The sequence below is a fragment of the Brienomyrus brachyistius genome, chromosome 14, assembly GCF_023856365.1.
Source record: "Brienomyrus brachyistius isolate T26 chromosome 14, BBRACH_0.4, whole genome shotgun sequence".
Taxonomy (NCBI): Eukaryota; Metazoa; Chordata; class Actinopteri; order Osteoglossiformes; family Mormyridae; genus Brienomyrus; species Brienomyrus brachyistius.
Window position 1 is genome coordinate 6,941,177 of NC_064546.1, and position 23,713 is coordinate 6,964,889.

Below are 23,713 nucleotides of genomic sequence, written 5' to 3' on the forward strand. Positions count from 1 at the left end.
GAGTTATTGTCTTTACGTGAAAAGTGTCTGCTGCAATGGGCTGGTTCCCAAACCACATGCATTGCCTGAACAGGAAAAAAAGGATAACACACAGTTATGCAAGTATAATTTTACCGTCATTATCTCTTGGTACGGGTGGTCCACAATTGCAAGGTGACACTCATCAAACACGAGAAGATTGACTTTAGACAGTGGTAAGATTCCATTCTTCAAAATATTTAGGAAAACATGGCAGGTCATAACAAGTACCTACAAAACAAAACATCATTCACAACAATTATAAACCTTTAACAAAAGAAACGTGAATATTCTAATTTCTCAGCTCATTTCAAACTTGCACCTGGTTCTCAATCAATTCACAGTTCCACTTCTCCTGTGTCCACAGAAAAGTCCTCTCAATACTGGTGTATTCTCCAACATGAAGATCTGAATGCGTTCTAATAGCAGCTGCTTGCTGGATCACAGATGATGCTTTAAAAAAAAAAAGAGAAAAAAAAAAATAAAGCAAGTTCATACATATAGCAAAGCTTCATTATCAACAGCTACACAGATTTTAAAATCTTATCGTACACTTCATCCAAGTATTGGTGCAGTACAGGGCTGAGGAAAGCCTGGAAGCTAACCCATGAAATAGAATCACTCCATGACAGGAAAGACTGACAAAGTGTGAGTATATCGTCCTCAGTAGCAGTGCCCTCCATGCGTTCTGAAGTAACCGAACAAGCATGTTTTTTACTGAACGCAAAATTTAATTAAATTCTTTTATATATCCATTACTTGTCTGTCTGTCGTAAACAGAGTTCAGAAGTGGATAGTTATTGAGCCCAGTTAGAAATTCATTTTTACATGAAACTGTTGAAAGTTAAAAAAAAAAAAAAAAAAAAAAAAAAAAAAAAAGCACTTTTGCTGTAATGAATCAGTTTCTTTTATATGTACAGTATTTCACATACCATAATGCTACAAGCAATGTTGCTGGTTAAGTGGTTATTAACATTGCTACATATAGCCACAGAAAAAATGGACTATTTTTATACCCATCTGCATTTTTAAATCCAGGTTTTATCTTAGTTCTGCAGGCAGATGGCTATGCTGAGCAGCAGGTTGCTTCTAGGTTCAAAATTTCTAAACATACCAGTACACAAGAAGAAACTGAAGCAGGAGACACCGAGAATGACCAGAAGCCAGCCAGGTAAAAGGGCAGAAGCGACATTCTAATGCCAGAGATGACCATTAACTGATCTGACAGTTCCTCATGAATCCGCAGGATAACATCAAGTGACCTTCAAAAGGAATGGAAAACATTAAGTGCAGGTGTGAAGTGCACTGCTAGGACAAGCTGTATCAGGCTCCTAGAGGTAGGACTGAAGTCCAATGAAACAAGGAAGAAGTCCTTGTTAATGAGAAACAGAAAAACCAGGCTGCAGTTTACAAAAATATATTACAGACACACACCAGAACTTAAGAATAGTCAAAAAAAAAAAAAAAAAAAAAAAAAAGTTGTCCTTTGGATTTTCCCCACAGCTGTGCATTAAAAAAAAAAAAAAAAAAAAAAAAAAAAAAAAAAAAAAAACACGTAATCTATATTGTGAATTGCGATAACCAAAAATCTCATCTGACATTTTGACCATCTCTCCTGGAGCTCACACCTTATCGTGGTGGAGGGGTTTGTGTGTTCCAATAAGTTGCCTAGGGCCTTATGCCCCTTGTAGGGTCACCCAAGGCAAACAGGTCCTGGGTGAGGAAGCATACGAAGTGCGGCTCAAAAAGACCTCTAATGATGAGTAAGAACACAGATCTACATTTTCCCTCGCCCCAGACGCGGGTCACCGGGACCCCCTCCTGGAGCCAGGCCTGGGGGTGGGGCTTAATGGCAAGCACCTGATGGCCAGGCCAACACCCATGGGGCCTGGTCAGGCACAGCCCAAAGGCGGCACGTGGGTCCCCCCTCCAATGGGCTCACCACCTGTAGGAGGGGGCAAAGGAGTCAGGTGTAGTGCGAGTTGGGCAGAGGCCGAAGGCGGGGACCTTGGTGGACTAATCCACGGCTGCAGAAGCTAGCTCTAGGGACATGGAATGTCACCTCTCTGGGAGGGAAGGAGCCTGGGCTGGTGCGCGAGGTTGTGAGATTCCGACAAGATATTAGTCGGGCTCACCTCAACGCACGGCTTGGGCTCTGGAACCATTCTCCTTAAAGGGGGTTGGACCCTTTTCCACTCTGGAGTTGCCCGTGGGGAGAGGCGCCTAGCAGGGGTGGGCATACTTGTTGCCCCCTGGCTGGACGCCTGTGCATTGGGGTTTACCGCTTTCTGGTGGGGGGATGGATCCTGACTGTTTGCGCTTATGCCCGGAAGGGGTGTTGGAGAGCGCTCCTCCTGGGGACTCTTGTTCTGCTGGGGACCAACACCTGGAGGAGCATGATTGGGAGGAATGTCCCCCCGATCTGAACCCGAGTTGTGTTTTGTTATTGGACTTCTGTGCCCATCACAGATTGTTCATAATGAACACCATGTTCAAGCATAAGGGTGTCCATATGTGCACTTGGCACCAGGAGACCCTAGGCCGCAGTTCAATGATCGACTTTGTGGTCATGTCATCAGTCTTGTGGCCACATGTATTGGACACTCTGGTGAGGAGAGGGGCAGAGCTGTCAACTGATCACCACCTGGTGGTGGGTTGGCTCCGCTTTTGGGGGAGGAAGCCGGTCAGACCTAGCAGACTCAAGCGAATGATATGGGTCTGCTGGGAATGTCTGGCAGAATCCCCTGTCAGAAGGAGCTTCAACTCCTACCTCCGGGAGAACTTCTCCCATTTCCCGGGGGAGGCGGGGGACATTGAGTCCGAATGGGCCATGTTCCGTGCCTCCATTGTGGAAGCGGCTGACCGGAGCTGTGGCCGTAAGGTTGCCGGTGCCTGTCGTGGCGGCAATCTCCAAACCCGCTGATGGACACCGGTGGTGAGGGATGCTGTCAAGCTAAAGGAGGAGTCCTATCAAGTCTTTTTAGCCTGTGGGACTCCGGAGGCAGCTAATGAGTACCGGCGGCCCAAACGGAACACGGCTTCTGTGGTTGCTGAGGCAAAAACTCGGGTATGGGAGGAGTTTGGGGAGACCATAGAAAACGACTTCGAGGAGATTCTGGTCCACCATCTGGCAGCTCAGGGCGGGAAAGCGGTGCGGCATCAATTCTGTTTATGGTGGGGATGGTGCGCTGCTAACCTCAGCTTTGGATGTTGTGGGTCGGTGGAAGGAATTCTTTGAAGACCTCCTCAATCCCACCGACACGCCTTCCAATGAGGAAGCAGAGTCTGGGGACTGGGGAGGTCACGGAGGTGGTTATAAAGCCCCTCGGTGGCTGGGCCCGGGGAATGGATGAGATCTGCCTGGAGTTTCTCAAGGCTCTGGATGTTGCGGGGCTGTCTTGGTTGACACACATCTGCAGCATCGCATGGACATCGGGGGCAGTGCCTCTGGACTGGCAGACTGGGGTGGTGGTCCCCTTCTTCAAGAAAGGGGACCGGAGGGTGTGTTCCAACTATAGAGGGATCACACTCCTCAGCTTCCCTGGTAAGGTCTATTTGGATGTGCTAGAGAGGAGGGTCCGTCGGATAGTCAAACCTCGGATCAAGGAGGAGCAGTGAGGTTTTCACCCTGATCGTGGAACAGTGGACCAGCTCTATACTCTCAGCAGGGTCCTGGAGGGTGCGTGGGAGTTTGCCCAACCAATCTACATGTGTTTTGTGGACTTGTAGAAGGAATTCGCCCACGTCCCTCAGGGAGTCCTGTGGGGAGTGCTCTTGGAGTATAGGATGCTGGGCTACCTTATAAGGGCTGTTCGGTCCCTGTACGACCGGTGAGGGTTGGATTACACCAGAGATGCCCATTGTCACTGATTCTGTTCATAGCTTTTATGGACAGAATTTCTAGGTGCAGCCAGGGTGTTGAGGGTGTCCGGTTTGATGGCCTCAGGACTAGGTCTCTGCTTTTTGAAGATGTGGTTCTGTTGGCTTCATCGGACCGTGACCTTCGGCTCTCACTGGGACAGTTCGCAGCCGAGTGTGAAGCGGCTGGGATGAGAATCAGCACCTCCAAATCCAAGACTATGGTCTTCAGCCGGAAAAGGGTAGAATGCTCCCTTCGGGTCGGGGGTCCTTCCCCAAGTGGAGGAGTTTAAGTATCTCGAGGTCTTGCTCACGAGTGAGGAAAGATGGAGCGGGAGATCGACAGGCAGATTGGTGCGGCGTCAGCAGCGCTGCATCGGTCTGTCATGGTGAAGAAGGAACTGAGCCAAAAGGCAAAGCTCTCGATTTACAAGTCGATCTACGTTCCTACCCTCACCTATGGTCATGAGCTATGGGTAGTGACCGAAAGAACGAGATCGCGAGTACAAGCAGCCCAAATGAGTTTCCTCTGCAGGGTGGCTGGGCTCTCCCTTAGAGATAGGGTGAGGAGCTCGGTCATTCGGGAGGGATTCAGAGTAGAGCCGCTGCTCCTCCACATTGAGAGGAGCCAGATGAGGTGGCTCGGGCATCGACTTAGGATGCCTCCTGCACATCTCCCTGGTGAGGTGTTCCGGGCATGTCCCACTGGGAGGAGGCCCCGGAGAAGACCCAGGACACGCTGGAGGGACTGTGTCTCTCGGCTGGCCTGGGAACGCCTCAGGATTCCCACAGAGGAGCTGGATGAAGTGGCCGGGGAGAGGGAAGTCTGGGTTTTCCTGCTGAGACTACTGCTCCTGCGACCCGACCTCGGATAAGCGGAGATGGATGGATGGATGAATGGACGAATGGACGGACGGACATTGATCATATTGCCCAGTCCTCCAACTCAGTTTCCACGTACATTTTTGCAAAAAAGCGAGACTTCAGCCAAAATAACAGACTTCATAATCCAATTAAGACCTGTCAAAATTGTATCCAGGACATTTTAATGCCTAAAAATTCAGATAATTGGATTTTACACTAAGACTTAAGAACCCACAGCAACCCTGTTACTGGCTACCAGACTTCAACTGGTAAAATTTATAGGGAAGTTTGCAAAAAGATTATTCATAGAACAGATGGCAGACAGCCGTTTTCACAAGATACCTATAGGCTCCCATTTTAACCTTCAGCTGCTCTTGATCAAAGATCAAATATAGTACATAAAGACAACAGTAATAGTGATCTTGCTCACAAGAAAAAGCCTAATTATCTCATCCTTCTCTTTGCTGTCACTAAGTGCTGTTACTTTGATTTTGGTGCAACTGATCTCAAAATTACTACATGGTTTTAGAGCTATACCTATACAGTGTGCTGGCAAAGGTTGAAAATACATGCCAAATACATTTTTGAGTTTTCACGCTACATGGCAGTTTGCCTCAAAGTTTGACCACTTCCATACTGCAGGCACATTGAAGGGGTGACAAAATTTGAAAGTGTGTCATGCAATACATTCAGTGTTAGATCTGAAAAATACTTTTACAGTTGTGTCCAAAAAACCAAATGTCTTCTACAGCTGCCATTTCCTTCCTTTGGTGCCACACAGCACAGCTGCTTCATTTTTGGGTCAGTTTGTCTGAAAACGAAACCAATTCTAGATTTTCATCTATATAATGTTTTTGTGCAGCAGTAATAAAATCAAATACTTTGACTTACTACATTCGCAAGGTCAAATGATATCTGCCATCACCCTTCCCTTTGTGGCCACTAATACCCTGTTTCCACCAATGTGGTGTTGGAGCCAGTGACAGACATTTAGGGAGACAAAAGTGGATGCAGGCAGTAAAGAAAGGGGTCTAAGGGTAGGGAACACACTTTCACTGACTGGGGCATGGTCACACATTTCATTCAATATCATAAGCTTAATTTATTTGCCATGAATTATTTCTTATATATTTGTTTAGCATTCTACTCATCTTTATTTTAATGTTCTTTGTAAATGTCAGATTTATATGAAGTTTGTAATTTGACATAAAAGTATAGACATTGCAAAATGCAGTTTAGAACACTTGCAGAAACATTACAAAAGTACATAGTAAGCAATGGTGGAAGTTTGTGTTGATCCCAGATATGTGCTCACCAAAGTCTTGGCTACATGGAGATGACTAAATGGTGTAGTTGCAACATTCAGTTAATAAATAAGAAAAACCTAACTCATGTCACTATTTCTGAGCTCCTTTCATTGAATATGTAGCAAGTTACATGTGTATGCATGAGCCATTCACACCTGGCCACATCCCCCCCCCCGTGGTGCTGATGGGGATGTATCTGGACCGCATTTCACGTTGCGTTGTTCAAATTACCATGCAAATGCAACTTGAATACGCGGAAATGCGCCTATTTATATTGCAAATAGCAATCTTCAGCTGAGGGTGGCACTACACACCCCCGATGCATGTAAACCAAAGAAAGGTGACATAGGTTAACTCGCCAAAAAAATAAACAAATTAAAAAAAATTTAATACTACCGACAATTGATATTTTGAAAAGAAGACATTATGGATTTAGTCAGCGTTTTTTTCATGTTTCTACAATACAATTTCAGCGAGTTATGAATTGAATTACACAAGAAAGATACGTGGCATCACCAATGATGTCGTCGACTCCTGAGGATGTAACGAATCACGAATCAGTTAAAAATCCATGTAAATGCATGACGATTTAAACCGGCTGATGTGTAAAAATGAATCGCTACTTTAGGAGTGCTTCACAGTACTTTAACAGAAAAAAAACTAGTATAATATTACATTTGATTTCACAATGTCAGTTCGACGTCCGATGTCACTGCGTATTCACATTGAACAGGCAGTGCTGAATGAATAAAAAAAAAAAAAACCTTTTCAGTTCTTGAGCAATGCAGAATTATTGATGAGGGGCACAACATAGTGCCAAATAAGCCCTACTGAAAGTGAAACAACCTAATTCTACTTGACCCTATTAACTATAGTCTTATTTGTGTTGTATGGATCCATGGGGGGGGGCAGCCTTAAAATGGTTTATAGCTTACTTAGAAGAAAAAAGTCTTTTTCGGTCAGTACAGGTAAATATATCGCACCAGCAGTTTCTCTTAAGGGTGGGGTACCAGAAGGATCATTTCAGGCCCTCTCCTTTTCACTCTATGTACTGTATGCTACCTTTAGGGTCTATTTAACACACAACTGCCATTAAAACCTGGTTATTGCTGCTCACTGATGGCACTTTCTGACTATATTGCACAGGCTACCTGTTAAAATTTTAAACTCAATTATAAACAAAAAAAGTTAAGGCAACATGGTATAGGTCTCCCGCACATTTCAGAGCTTATTCAACCTTATTCTGCTTTTTGGAGCCTCAGATCAGCCAATGAACAATAACTGTTCATTTTCAGGCACACTTGAAACGAAAAGGCGACCATGCTTTTGACATTGTCGTGTCCAGGTTATGTGATGCCCCACCATTGCATGTAAGATTTAAAGTAGAAATAGTTGGGGATAAACTAATTTTACTGTCAGGCCTTTGGGTCCGTTTTATCTTAATTCTTGTGTAATGCTGTCCAACGTCTCTGCTTCTATCATGCATTTTATTCATTACAATATAATTTTGATATACAGGACTTTAGCACATTGAAAAACATATTGCACCAAATAAGGTGGGACGATTATTCGACGTAATCGACAATGTCGATTATAAAAATGTGCTGACGTGGAATTTTAGTGTCAATGCGTTGTGTAAAACTACGCAAATGTTTTGTGACTGCAATGCACTACGTGATGCTAATGGTGCATTCGATTATCTCTCAGAACTCAGAAATTCCAAGTTGAGTGACATCACCTTCGACAAAACTCAAAACAAACATGGCTGCCTCCATGAATACGCTGCTGTGGGTTGTTGCTTTATATTTTAATAGTTTTGGAGTAAGATTATTATTTCCGCGAGAAACAAACAAGAAACAGCAACTAGTCAAACCACATTAAAAGCTTTATAAAGTATTTTAGTACAGTCATAGTGATTTTCTTTTTTTGAGAGGCAAACAAACCAAAAACACTAACAAGTCTGATAAAAATCTGACATTGCATGCTAGGATACTGTTTACAGTCACGATATGGTATTCTCTAAATTGAACACGTGCAATTATAATTAGAAATGTAAATAACAATTTAACAAAATAAACATTTTTAAAGATTTGTAAAATAGAATTACTGTTGAGTGTGTAAGCCGCCATGTTGAAATTACATCACAGGAGCAACTCAGACAAGAAAATTCTGTTCGACATCAGAGTCATAAAAGAGGTGTGTTTCGGACGGGAAGTGACGTTTTCATCCGAGTTTCGAGTTGGAGAGAAATAATTGAACGCACCATAAATGTATTGTAAGGGAAAGTACTTTATCCCCTCAGGAGCACGTTAACTATGTCCTTTTAAGAATCACGCAATTCAAATCAATTATAGACTGAATTCCCATAGAGTTTTGTCTAATATCGCCGGTGCCAGCAATGCCACACTATTCTGTAAGGCATGCACTGGCCAATCATGTATATTGAGACATCTCCTACCACCCTGCAAAAAGGAAATTTGCCACCTGCCTTGCCCCACACAAGGCAAGCAGGCCTGTTGTGAATTGTTGTAACAACTAACTTGAAAATTGCTTATCAATAAATTTATCAAATCAATCGAAAAATTAGCAGATTAATCTAGCGATTATTTTTCCAATTAATCGACTAATCGCTTAAAGAATAATCATTTGAGACAGAACTAGTGCTATATAAATTAAAATTACTTGTACTGACTTGAAAAGCCAGTTTTAAATACTGTAAATGGAATTCCCCATTTAAATCATTACTAGAGTCACTGTTCTTATATGTACATTGCTGGAGAAAAATACCAGTGCAGCTCTTACCTGTATTTGCCAGGAAAACTGTTCTTTTGCCATATCCTCTGAAATCTCCCCGAATTTGATGAGAGAGCTGTTTTGTCAAGAGTACTGCAATAAAGGTCTTCCCTGAGCCAGTATTTAAGCAGACTATAGTATTGTGTTCAAGAGCTGCTTCAAGAAGTTCAACCTGGTAAAGAAAATGTTTATTATACACAGTGAGTGCAAATTATTAATTTCAGAATTTTACATTTGAGCATTGAATTTCACTTTTCTACTCTTCCCCTTCAAATCCTAGAAATTTAACTTTAAAAAAAAAAGGTGTAGTGTGCGCAAAACAGAAATCACAAAAAAAAGAGCTCACACAGATTACCTGATATTTCCTTGGTGTGTAAATGTTGTCATGGATGGCCTCTTGTTGCCATGGTAGACCAAGGAAGGGCCCCATAGATGACGATGCAGGGGGTACAAGCTGTAGGCCAGCCATACCAAGGAATTGTAAAGCTGGGTTCTCAACTCTTCCAGTGTTCATCTCATTTCTTTGTGTTTACTAAAAGGAAAACAGCACCATTACTAACACACCTAAATGTAATCACATACATCACAAACATGACAATAATTCATCAAATGTCTTACTCTCATATTTACTTGTGTAACCACAATTGTTATATATGTAAGCACTTAAAGAAATACTATCTGAAGTATATCTGATTATTGGTAAAATTTAATAGCCTTGTGCCCTATACTACCTGGAGGCCAGCCGTTGGATGATTGATGGTAGGAACCATGAATCATGAGACATGCCTGCTATAACCTCATACCACCACCTAGCTGAATAAATTGTTCTTAAAAATATTATATTTTTATTATTATTTCTGTAAAATCCATGGATGCCAAGGTAGGTAATACAGAGACCATAATATTTCTCCTTCAACAAAGACAATAAAATGCTAGGGAATGATGTGAGTTTAGGGCTGGGGAACACGGCAAGATATTTCATCACGAGATTTTTTGCCCCCCCCATATCAAATGATATAATTCTTTACCTCAATGCTCCAATTTTGTTTAAAATACTGCCCTTAAATAGATTCAGAAAATGAAAAAGCAAAATTAACTGAAATCTAATTTTAATAAATTACACAAAAAAGACTGTCATAGGACATAACACGAGAAAATGCCAACAGCACATTTTGTTGTTAGGTTGTAAATTACTATTGAATTCATATGAAGCAAACTTATGTAAATGAAAATTATTAAAAAGCATAGTTTATGTCCAATAAAAAGCACAAGATAAAAATTAGAATGGAAGATACTTTGAATTCAATTTTACAGGGATTTACACTAGCAGTGGCAGACCAGTCCTAAAACCATATGCACTCCCCAGCAACTAAAAAATTATGCATTGCACAATTAACTGATGCCAATACATAATTATAACATTTGCAGACCCACACCTCCCTTGTTTTCCTTTCTGTTGTGCCTTACGGTGAACAGCAAGGATCTTAGTGTGCTTTTCCACCAGACCAAGTACTGTATTTTTGATCTGGCGCGTTTGGTACTTTCCCTTTTCTATTGACTTCCGGTCGAGTACAAGTACCTAAACTTCGAGTACCAGAAGTCCTGGGATACTTAGGTACTATGGGGTGGAACTTGAAATGCTTTCTCTGTCAACTGGTTATGCAAATTGTATTGTGTTCATAGGCAGACTAACAGCACCTTGAAAAAAGTTACGAACTCAGAAAACAAGTAAAAAAAAAAAAAAAAAAAAAAAAAAAAATTGTGATCTGGTTAGAACAACAGACACAAGAAAAAGATCAGGATGGCATGACAAGAAATTTAAAAAGTATTTTATTTAATACACTAGGACTGCTATTTGCGTGCTGTCCTAGTGATATGACTTTGTTGTAAAAAATATTGGGGTATTCATAAAGCAAGAAGGAGTTCATAAATTTCTTGCAAACCCATCTAGGAGTGATTTAAATGTCAAGGATGAAAATGATTCTATAGTCTTGGAAAACCCATGCAGTGCTCATGCAAAAGTAATGGAGGTAAATTTTAAACTGATTTTTAATAAATTAAAATTGCAAACCTATCTAGGTTTTTTTTCCTATGACAGAGTAAAAATGTTTTAGGAAAAAACAAACTCCCTGTTCTATAAGTTCCATACAGAATTGAAAGTAAGAAAAAGGAAGATCTTATTCTAGCTGACTAGTGATGTAGGAATTGCATGTGCATAACATGCGATGTCGTCCAGGCCCATGATAAAATAGATATTTTTTTAATTCAATATAAAATACCATGCCTAGCATTGTGACATCATTCAGCACCAGTACCAGTTTATATGCCAGTGGAAAACCAACACCTTGAAGTATACCACTTTCGGTACTTTCTCAAAGCACCAAAAGTGCAGTACCCGGTGCAGTGGAAAAGCACTCTTACACTTCTGCCTGACTTGACTGAGTACAAATTGAAGATTCAATTTTATTTGCCTTAAAGATACTTCTGACACACACACATACATACATATATATACACATACATACACACACACACACACACACACACACACACACACACACACACACACACACACACACACACACACGATTAGTATACCCAAGGAAGCTGGACAGCATGATACAGCTCCACAGCCTGGATGCCAAGATTTTTTTGTTTCCTTTCCTATACATACCATGCAAGGTTGTGCTTTGTCTCCTCTTGTCTTCTAGCTTTTCCTTATTTAAAACAAAATCACAGTCAAGACTTTTATGTGGTTCTTGTTTCAGACCAACACTACTGGTAAATATTAAAATATTTGGGGCATTTGAAGACCAGTTACTGATTTGGGACATTTATGCCACCAAATGATGAGTTTTATGAATACCAGTCACTACACCTATTAGCATTCACTAGTTGACATTTAAACTAGCAATTTAATGACTCAGTTGGTACAAATAAAAATTTCAGTTTAGAATGTGGGAGAACACCTCCTAAAATTACCCTTTTTCATTCCCAGATTTAATTTAATTTGGTTACATGGAAAGTATGAATGATAATACCTAGTCTTTGCCTTTCGAGGTTTTCAACTGTAAAAGAACTTACAACTTTTAAAATTTTGTTGACTGCATTAACATTGGCATTCTTTCTTAGCAGAAAGCTAAACATAGAACCAGCAAGAATAGTTCCTTGAAAATGCATATCTAACCAACCACAATTTTATTTATTTTCCATATACAAGAAGCTCAGCAGTTCCAGACACCGATCCAGATGTCATTCTTACATACATGTAATGTCTCTCTAAGCCCGTCTTCTCTAGCTACTGTTATTTACGTCAATTATTTGACAATGAAAACATTATTTTATTGCCCAATTTGACTCGATGTTCCTTCTAAAATAGTATAAATTTTCAGTTTTCATAAGAATCAAGAGGGTGTGGTCATGAGACAATTGATTTCACACAGGATAACACGTGATAAACCTGTACAGAAAGTCGATTTTTCTTAAAGGTTTGTAGCAATCTGGAACAAAGATCCACAGGACACATAAGATCAATTATAGGAGTTGTTTTGCTAGTAAAAGCCAACGATCACTGAACACACGGTTTCTCGATTGGAAATATTCAGATGTCCTAAGAAATACAGCGTAAATTCCATTCGTATAAATAAGCTACCCAGTTCCGGAAAAAAAAATCTTTAAAAAAGTTAGTAAATGGTTTTTATCCTTTAAAAGAACAACATTATATGTTTTTGGCAAGAGACTTCAGGCACAAAATAGTAACTTGGATTGCACATACACTGCCGTCATCCGACATACACACAAAGCAACCAGCTACCTGCGAACATCACTTTGCCGTTATTTAACATCATTCCTATGGATATTAAGCTTTTATTTAGAAAAATGCAAGCAAATTTGTTGATTCGCACGCGGCAAATGACGCTCAGTAGCACCCAGTAGAACGCAAAATGTGGCAAGGATTGAGCTATTAGGCCTCACCGCGACCTTGGGCTTACTATCTAACCAAATACGCTATTCAAGGCCCCCCAACTACACAAACACTTTGTGAATTATTAAGGCGTTCATTTTTAGGCATAATAAAATTAAAGTCATGGAGTATACATGGTAAAAGAGACCTGAAACCCAGCTAAGCAGCACAAAGCCATCCGCTAGCTGTGTATTATGGTACAAGTTCCGGGATAGCGTACACGTTTACAAGCTACAGTCTGACAAATTTCCTCTCAGATAAGTTTTATTTTAAAACCTTTATTTTACTTAGCCACACGAATAGCTGAATATTGAAATAACTGAGCAGAATGTGTCATTTAACTGCGTAACGTCAAGGTAAGTGCGTAAGCTACACATAATTTTACTTTTGCTAGCTAAAATAAGTAAGGTTTCCCTTTAACTTAAAGTATGCCAAGGGGAAAGAGCTACTTAGACGAAATAAAAATGTTGTATAGTAGTTGCAGTCCCCCTCCTCCGCCCATTAAAAATACCTCGATGAGCTGGAGAGTAGCACTGTCGCTTACAGCCGCGGAACACCCTTCTCCTCCATTCCCTCTGGCTCTTCTCAGACTAACCCGCGATACTTCCTTTTACTGGGCATAGGGATGCAATTTTTAAACACGTACGTTACGCAATGCTACTAACTTTGTTGTTAAGTTACGATTACTATGTGATGCGTGCGTATTCTGGGCCGTGAATTCAAATGCCTGTAGTGAACAACGTAACAAAGATTTCAATTGGTCGGTCTGTCGGTCGGTCTCTCTCTCTCTCTCTCTCTCTCTCTCTCTCTCTCTCTCTCTCTCTCTCTCTCTCTGGAAGAGATACTGGGTTACAGTGCAGCGGAGCACAATTTAAGTAAATGCTTGAAAAACTGTTTTTGCGGGCAGCATTCATGAAATAATTCCTGAACTTACTTTTAGTGTATTCATGCCTGTTCTAATTCTAACCCCCAAGCCCTTAATAATTTAGCCTAATTTTGTCTAATTTAACCATTTTTCTACCGTTGCACGTAAATCGAAGTGCAGCCATTAATTGTTTAATTCTATTGATATGTGAAGGTCAAGAAATTGAGATATACCACTGGCACAAATTCACTCAGTACAATCTCGAATATTTTCTTTGACAAAGGTAACATATATGGGGCAACGGAAAATCGATTATCGGCACCAATGTAGCCAACTCTCACGCCTGAGTGACACACTCACGCAAGAAATCTTATGGCAAATGTATATTTTCACATTATAAAACTAAAAATACGTGCATGAAAAGCGTTGGGGTAGTTTGTAAACCCTACCGACTATGTACAGCGTAATAAAACTGTTACATACATGTGCATGAGTGTGCAGACTTGTCTCGATTTGAAAATCTCACTCCAGCCAGCTGACCAAATTCTGTGACACTGCGGTTAATGGACTACAAAATATTTTTTAAATATTATTTTTACTTTTTGGAATCTTGTGAAGTTCCAGAATTTGCAACATCGGTCAAGTTATATTTTATGTTTATAGCTAGCAGAATAACATCAACCACAGTTTCAAAGTTAATTTATTTAAGAATATATTATGAAAAAATTGTCAAGGAAAGTTGTCTTCGAATAATCCGGTAGTTATACCATACCATGCCACTGTATTTATAGAGCACTTTAACACAACAAGCGCTGAACAAAGGGCTGTACAAAGAGCCAACATAAGAGCCATTCAGACCAAACAAATAAAGGAGAAAAACACCAAGGTATTTTATTACTAATAAAAATCAAGATAATAATAACAAAAAGAAAAATGATGATACTAAATGTAAAACTATATAAAGAACGTAAAACATCCAATAAAACACTTCACACTGGGTTGAAGGCCAGGGAATAAAAATGAGTTTTTATACGAGATTTAAAAACATCCACTGATAGTGCCTGTCAGATGTGTAGTGGTAACTCATTCCTTAGTTGTGGAGCTGCTACTGAAAAAAGCCAGATCACCTCAAAGTTTGCATCGGGTTTTCAGAATTTGGAGAAGCAATTGGTCTGCGGACCAAAGAGAGCGAGATGGAACGTATGGATGCAGCAATTCCACCAGGTAGGCTGGAGCAAGACCATTTAAACACTTAAACACAAATAAAAGAATTTTAAAACGGATCCGAAAGTACACTGGAAGCCAGTGAAGGGAAGCCAAGATTGGGGTAATATGCTCTTGTCTCCCTACACCAGTTAAAAAGCATGCTGCGGTGTTTTGCACCAACTGTAGGCAAGCCACAGAAGATTGGCTGATTCCAAGAATAAAGCATTGCAATAGTCAAGAGGTTATAAAAGCATGCACAACCAATTCCAGGTCCCACCTCAACAGTATAGGCTTGATCTTTGCTACCCGCCTTATTTTACAACAGCATTTACCTGACTATCCATTTTAAAAGTAGGATCCATTTTAATACCCAAATTTGTAATTAAGGCTTTCTCAAATGAGGCCAAGGAGGAGAGGTCGATGCAAGAAGATCTGCTGGAGACATTGGGTCTGAACAACATAACTTCGGTCTTTTCCTCATTAAAATTCAGGAAATTAAATGCCATCCATCTTTTAACATCAATGAGGCAGTCCAAGAGAAGTTGGACAGAACCTGCAGAATTTGAGGTGAAGCCATCTATACTAACACAAAAACTTCTATCAGAGAGGTAGGATCTAAACCACTGCAAGGCTGAGCCTGTATTGCCCACCCACTGTTCCAACCTAGATAAAAGAATATCATGGTCTTTAGTGTCAAAAGCCGCTGTTAAATCTAAAAACACAAGTAATACAGGGTCCCTGGAGTCAGTTGTTAAGAAAATGTCATTAAAAACTCTTAACAGAGCAGACTCAGTGGCGACTTTTAAACTTTGAAACACTTCCAGAATTGTATGTTCATCAAGGAAGGGTTTCAATTGCAAGTAAACAATTCCTTCAAGAAGTTTAGCCCATAGAGGTAGCTTGGAGATAGGCATAAAATTTGACAAAACAGTAGGGTCTAAGTCTGGTTTTTTTAACACGTGTTGCAACACAGCATGTTTAAAGCTTTTCAGCATCACACTAGAAATTAAACTTGATAAAACAAGAATAAAAGGACCCAAACTGGGGAAAACTTCCATAACAAAATGAAGAGGGATAACACCAAACGAAGAACCAGATGGCTTCATACTGGATACCAGATCCTCTAAAAAAGTAATGGAGACAGGCTCAAAATGCTCCAACGCATTCAAGCAAGGTCTTAAAATTGGTGGATCGCTAACAGATGGTAAAATGAAGGATCTGATGTGTATAACCTTATCCATAAAAAAGTAAAGAAATTCATCACAGATTTCCATAGAAGCTTTCAGAGGGACAGGTTCATGAACATTAAGAACAGAGTTGTGTTAACAAGAACACAAGGGTCATGAGAGTTAGAAACAATATGATCACAAAAGAATTTCATTATGGTGGCTTTCGCAACTTTTTGGTAATGACACCAGCTTCCTCTTAACATTTCCAGTGACACCTGTAACCTGTCCTTTTTTCACCTCCATTCAGCTCTCCTGCATTCTTTTCTAGCAGCACGGGTATCTTCATTTAGCCATGGGTCCGATCTAGCCTTCAGTCGCCTGATTTTTAAGGGAGCTACCGAATCCAACACGATTTGGCAGGCAGAATCAAATTGAACTATTAGCTCCTCAGTGCTGAAAGATGCTGAAGATTGTAAGTCCCAATCACAATTAAAAATCTCAGAGAACTGAGCAGTGGTGGTGAAATTATAGTTATTAATATAAAGGTTAAATTAATTGATTTAACAAAATATATTTAAAGAGGCAAGGTCGGATTCAAGTGTAAAGAAACTCAGCAGCTACCTAGGGCCTCAACAGTACAAGGGGGCTCAGACAAAAGTCATGAAAAAATCAGGTTTACCAACTGTCACTCTGCTGACAAAAATCAGGATAGAGCAGCATAGCTGGTTTGTAAATTGTTTGTAAATTATAGACACTGTAGTATGTGGAAGATCTTAACAAGGTGGCTGTTTCAGAAATGCTAGAATGATCATGTCTTCAAAACCCACACCACATTTAAAATTGCTTATATAATATGTCTTAATAATAAAATAACTGAACTTCTTCTGTCTTTGTGCTGCATACGTTCAGTTGCAGCCTCATCATTCCTCATTTAGAGGAGCAGAATGTTTGTGGTAAGCAGGTGTATCTAATATACTGGCCACTGAGTGTAAATTGTCCATTTATTAGATAGATGTGTGAAGGAAGTCTGCAGAAAAATGCCTGTTCCAGATAATTATGTGTCTCTTTTCCTTGGATAATTACTTAAAATGAGGTCACAGTTTAGGTGATGGAGCATGCCAAACATTATATGTAAATCTACGCCTGGTTCCATTTTCAGATAAACTGACCCAGAAATGAAACGGCTGTGTGTGGTAGCAAAGGAAGGAAACAGCTGGTTTTGGACAAGAAGTTCAAAAGTATTTAGTTGGTCTTTTTCAAACCCCAACCACTTCCGCCCTGCCCCTTACCAAATTGTGTTGGTAGCGATCCGTGAGACAGTCGGCGAGATTTAGCATTAGGAACCCCCCTTGCTCCTTAAATTTTACAATGGGGGAATTTCATTATATTTATAAGTTTAAGGACAACTGGTGTAGGTGATGATCTGCCCCCCCCCCCCCCAAGCTTATTCTCTCCTGTATATGTGCCTATGTGTCTCATAGAGAGCAAAACGGGGTAGACAAAGCTGAAATTAAGTAGAGCAGCATAGAGACAGCAATGAGAAGGTCAGCTCAGACACTTTATTTTGTCTTGAACGTCACTTCTAAGTTGAATTGCCACAACGGAGAGCAGCCAAAAGTAAAATGCGAGGCTGCAGCCGCCACCTTGTGGACAGCAAACTTATTCTGTGGATCTTTTTGCAAACTTCCTAGGCACAATATACAGTAATTCACAGGTCAGGTCAGCACAAGATGATGTTCTGGATCATACATAATAAAATTTATATCGACTCTATATCGTCTCTGCTCCCAACCTCGGTCCACCGGACGCTACAGTATTTTCTTTAGACTGTGGTATTTTCATTTTGTACAGTATTACACATAGTGCTACAGGGTCACCTGTATATTTAGACACAAAGATTCACTGTCAATGGTGTATATACACTACTCACAATAAGTTAGGGATATTGTGAGAGACTCAGTGGATGTCATGCATACGGTGTTTGTTACACTTCAGATTTTTGGGATAGGGAGGCAATTGTATTGGGGTGATAGACACACCTCATCTTGTGTTTTCCATGTAATGGTCTCATTGTGTACTGGTGTGCCTTATTGAAGCCAATGCCACAACACAACCTTTTTCAATGTGGCATCAATTTCAACAGTCTGTGGGGATAAAAAGCTGGTATTGTCAGCAAGTCATTCCAAGTTCATCAATCAAACAGCCATGAACACACAACGTCACTTAACGGACGACCAGCGCCACCTGGTCATGGCACGCCTTCGGGTTGGTGGCAGGCAGTCAGATGTTGCTCGTGAACTTGGCGTGTCTCAAAGTGTCATCAGCAGACTTGCATCAAGACACAGAACTACTGGCAGAGTTCAGAACAGACCCAGGAGTGGAGCCCCATGAGTGACAGTCCGCAACGATGACCAGTACCTAAGGACCACTCCACTCAGACATCGTTATGCAACTGCCACACAGCTGCAGGCCCGTTTACGAGATGTGTGGGGTACTACGGTTTCCAGACAAACCATTCGCAACCGACTCCACCGCTTTTGCTTGAATGCCAGACGACCGCTGCAGGTGACTCGACTGACACCAAGACACCACCATGAACATTTGCAGTGGGCACAAGACCATGTGACCTGGACAATGCAGCAGTGGTCTACCATCCTGTTCACTGGTGAGTGTCGGGTCACCTTGCACAGAAATGATGGCCGTCAGCGTTGCTGGAGACGGCGAGGAGAGCGATACACTGAGGTCAAGATGGTCCCCAGGGTTTGCTTTGGTGGAGGAGGTGCAACAGTCTGGGCAGGCATCACCAGTTCACACAAAACAGATTTGGTTATTGTCCATGGCTCAGTCACTGCACGTTCCTACCTCAGAGACATCATTGAACCCATCATCATCCCCCAATTCCACCAGCACACCCCCAACTTTCTGTTCATGGATGTTATTGCTCCGCCACATCGTTGCAGAATTGTCACAGCTCAACTTCAGGAAGTTGGAGTGCCTCATATGGTATGGCCATCAATGTCCCCTGACCTGAACCCCATAGAGCACGTCTGGGACCAATTGAAGCAGAGACTGGATGATCGTACCCCACCCCCACGTGACCTGGCAGAACTACGTGTAGCACTTGTGGAAGAGTGGAACGCATTGCCTCAGGACAACATCATGAGGCTAGTGAGGAGCATGAGACGTCGCTGTCAAGCTGTCATTGCGGCAAATGGAGGAAACACCCGCTACTGACATTGTCAATTTTTGTTATTTGGGGCTGTCCCTGTTATGGTCTTAATTTTGGGGGTAATAAATATTAAGCTAATGACAATGCTGTTTCTTCTCTACATTATTAGTAATATCAAAGGGAACTTTTACATAGTTCATTAATATTAATATATTAAAATTGAGCCAAAAGGCGAAGCTCTCAATTTACCAGTCGATCTACGTTCCTACCCTCACCTATGGTCATGAGCTTTGGGTAGTGACCGAAAGAACGAGATCGCGGGTGCAAGTGGCCGAAATGAGTTTCCTCCGCAGGGTGGCTGGACTCTCCCTTAGAGATAGGGTGAGGAGTTCAGTCATTCGGGAGGGACTCAGAGTAGAGCCGCTGCTCCTCCGCATCGAGAGGAGCCAGATGAGGTGGCTCGGGCATCTGATCCGGATGCCTCCGGGACGCCTCCATGGGGAGGTGTTCCGGGCATGTCCCACTGGGAGGAGGCCCCGGGGAAGACCCAGGACACGCTGGAGAGACTATGTCTCTCGGCTGGCCTGGGAACGCCTCGGGGTCCCCCCAGAGGAGCTAGAAGAAGTGGCCGGGGAGAGGGAAGTCTGGGCTTCCCTGCTGAGACTGCTGCCCCCGTGACCCGACCCCGGATAAGCGGAGGAAAATGGATGGATGGATGGATGGATGGATGGATATTAAAATTGGAGAAGCACTCATGTACATTACAATATCCCTAACTTATTGTGAGAAGTGTGTGTATATATATATATATATATATATATATATATATATATATATGTTCATATATATTCACTGTTGGTAGCCAGCTTCCAAATTGTGAGTGTAAAATATTTCCTTATAGCTTCACACAATTGAGAATTGGTGCTTGCTCTCTCAAGTATATGTTTGAGAAGGTGACATATGACTCTGGTGAAACAAATGTTTTGGATGGACGTCATCCAGATGAATCCAGGAACTACTGTCTCCCACCAATGGCTTGTCTATGGATATGGAGTAGGGCAAGGCACCTGATGACATTAGCACCAGAATGTTAATGCTTTGGAACTTGTTCCAATCAATTTTTCAGGAATCGCAATGCGATCTTTTTCTAGTCTCGTTCAACCCTATTCAAAACACGCAATACGTTAATAAAAATAATTAGTGTTAATTGTTATTAGGTAGGGGCGGCACGGTGGTGCAGTGGTTAGAACCTCTGGAACCCAGGTTCGAGTCTCCGCTTGGGTCACATGTATGCGGAATTTGCATATTCTCCCCATGTCGTTGTGGTGTTTCCTCCAGGTATTCCAGTTTCCCCCCATGGTCCAAAAACATGCTGAGGCTAATTGGACTTGCTAAGTTGCCCGTAGGAGTGCGTGTGTGAGTGAATGGTGTGTGAGTGTGCCCTGCTATGGACTGGCCCCCCATCCTGGGTTGTTCCCTGCCTCATGTCCATTTCTTCCGGGATAGGCTCCGGACCCCCCGCGACCCAATAGGAAAAGCGGTTTGGAAAATGGATGGATGGATGGTTATTATGTACCCTATTATGTGGAATGATGTGGCAGAGTAACCTTCATTTTAGCAGCGATATTTTTTTGGTATACAGGAATTGCAATAAGCTAAATAAATGAAGTCAAAGTGATGACAAAGAAAGACTAGACTGCTAAATGGTACATATCCATTCATCCATTATCTACTGCTTTTCCAGGTCAGGTCGCGGGGGCAGCAGTCTAAGCTGGGAAACTCAGACTTCCCTCTCCCCAGCCACTTCATCCAGCTCCTCTGGGGGAATTGGGAGGCGTTCCCAGGCCAGCCGGGAGACATAGTCTCTCCAGCTTGTCCTGGGTCTTCCCCAGAGCTTCCTCCCAGTGTGACATGCCCGAAACACCTCACCAGGGAGGCATCCAGGAGGCATCCTGACCAGATGCAGCGGCTCTACTCTAAATCCCTCCCGAATGACCGAGCTTCTCACCCTATGTCTAAGGGAGAGCCCAACCACCCCGCAGAGGAAACTCATTTTGGCCTTTGTATTCACGACCTCGTACTTTTGGTCACTACCCACAGCTCATGACCATAGGTGAGGGTAGGAACATAGATCGACTGGTAAATCGAGAGCTTTGCCTTTTGGCTTAGTTCCTTCTTCACCATAACGGGCCAATGCAGCACCCGCATCACTGCTGATGCCGCACCGATCCGCCTGTCTATCTCCCACTCCATCCTTCCCTGACTCATGAACAAGACCTCGAGATACTTAAACTCCTCCACTTGGGGATGGACCCCCTGCCCGACCCGGAGAGAGCACTCCACCCTTTTCCGGATGAGGACCATGGTCTCAGATTTGGAGGTGCTGAATTTTATCCCAGCCGCTTCACATTCAGCTGCGAACTGCTCCAGTGAGAGCCAAAGGTCACGGTCTGATGAGGCCAATAGAACCACATCATCTGCAAAAAGCAGAGACATAATCCTGAGGTAACCAAACCGGACACCCTCAACACCCTGGCTGCGCCTAGAAATTCTGTCCATAAAAGTTTTGAACAGAATCAGTGACAAAGGACAGCCCTGGAGTCCAACGTCCACCGGAAACGAGTACAACAATGCGGACCAATGTCTGACACCGGTCATACAGGGAACGAACAGCCCTTATAAGGAAGCCCGGCACCCTACACTCCCAGAGCACTCCCCACAGGACTCCCCGAGGGACATGGTCGAATGCCTTCTCCAAGTCCACAAAGCACATGTAGACTCGTTAGGCAAACTCCCACGCACCCTCCAGGACCCTGCTGAGAGTATAGAGCTGGTCCACTGTTCCACGGCCACGGCCTCCTGAATCCTAGGTTCGACTACCCGATGGATCCTCCTCTCCAGCACCCCTGAATCGAGCTTACCAGGGAGGCTGAGGATTGTGATCCCCCTATAGTTGGAACACACCCTCCAGTCCCTCTTCTTAAAGAGGTGGACCACCACCCCGGTCTGCCAATCCAGAGGCACTGCCCCCAATGTCCATGCGATTGACTTCCCAAGGGTCTGCTATGCTTCCTCCCCCACCAACGGAGCCAACCCACCACCAGGTGGTGATCGGTTGACAGCTCCGCCCCTCTCCTCACCAGGTGGTGATCGGTGGACAGCTCCGCCCCTTTCCTCACCAGAGTGTCCAATACATGCGGCCACAAGTGAGATGAGATGACCATAAAGTTGATCATCAAACTCCAGCCTAGGGTGTCCTGGTGCCAAGTGCACATATGGACACCCTTATGCTTGAACATGGTGTTCATTATGGACAGTCCATGACGAGCACAGAGCTCCAACAACAAAACACCACTCAGGTTCAGATCAGGGGGCCGTTCCTCCCAATCATGCCCCTCCAGGTCTCACTGTCATTGCCCACGTGAGCAATGAAGTCCCCAGCAGAACAAGAGAGTCCCCAGGAGGAATGCTCTCCAACACCCCTTCCAAGCATAAGAGCAAATAACAGTCAGGATCCGTTCCCCCACCCGAAGACGAAGGGAGGCTACCCTCCCATCCACCACGGTAATCCCCAATATACAGGAGCCCAGCAAGGGGGCAATAAGTATGCCCACCCCGCTCATCGTCTTTCCCGGCAGGCAACTCCAGAGTGGAAAAGGGTCCAACCCCCCTCAAGGAGACTGGTTCCAGAGCCCAAGCCGTGCGTCGAGGTGAGCCCGACTATATCTACTTGGAACTTCACAACCTTGCGCACTAGCTCAAGCTCGTTCCCCGCCAGGGAGGTCACATTCCATGTCCCTAGACCTAGCTTCTGCAGCCAAGGATCGGACCGCCAAGGTCCCCGCCTTCGGCCACTGCCCAACACTACACCTGACTCGGCCCCTTCTACAGGTGGTGAGCCCATTGGAGGGGGGACCCACGTACTTCCTTTGGGCTGTGCCTGACCAGGCCCCATGGGTGCATGCCTGGCCACCAGGCACTTGCCATCGAGCCCCACCTCCAGGCCTGGCTCCAGGGGGGGCTCTGGTGACCCGAGTCCGGGCGTGGGAAAACGTGAATCGATGTTTTTTCTCATAAGGCGTCTGATGAGCCGCACTTCATCTGGTTCCTCACCCAGGACCTGTTTGCCTTGGGTGACCCTACCAGGGACATAAAGCCATGAGCAACTTAGCTCCTGGGATCACTGGAACACGCAAACTCCTCCACCATGATAATGTGTCAGCTCCATTTTGTTTTGCAGTACAAGAGAATATTACAGCAATTGTGATATACAACAATATTGAATGCTGCAGTAAGATGTAGTAACACCAACAAAGATATACAGCCACTATTGGAAACCATAAGCAAATCATTCATTACATTTTCTAGAGCTGTTTCTGTGCAATGGTTTGGTCTGAAATAGTTCTTTAGTATTATTTTCCTGTAGGAAGGGAAGACAGCTGATGACCAACAACTTTTCCCCATATCTTTGAAATGGATCTTTGAAAAGCAAGATTTGAG

The 23,713-nt window shown here is 43.0% G+C and overlaps 1 protein-coding gene across 4 annotated transcripts in view; it reads right to left on the reverse strand.

The window, feature by feature from the left end:
• Positions 1-13,555, reverse strand: part of dicer1 (dicer 1, ribonuclease type III) — a 120,626-nt gene extending 107,071 nt beyond the window's left edge. For all 4 annotated transcript variants that reach the window (XM_048974106.1, XM_048974104.1, XM_048974103.1 and 1 more), the window contains exons 1-6: positions 13,316-13,555; positions 11,515-11,557; positions 9,196-9,372; positions 8,850-9,012; positions 341-471; positions 115-249 (exon numbers count right to left, since the gene is read on the reverse strand). In XM_048974106.1, coding sequence (XP_048830063.1) covers positions 115-249; positions 341-471; positions 8,850-9,012; positions 9,196-9,354 — 588 coding nt within the window. In that variant the 5' untranslated portion in view covers positions 9,355-9,372; positions 11,515-11,557; positions 13,316-13,555. The remainder of the gene's footprint in view (positions 1-114; positions 250-340; positions 472-8,849; positions 9,013-9,195; positions 9,373-11,514; positions 11,558-13,315) is intronic.
• Between the last annotated feature and the right edge of the window lie 10,158 nt (positions 13,556-23,713).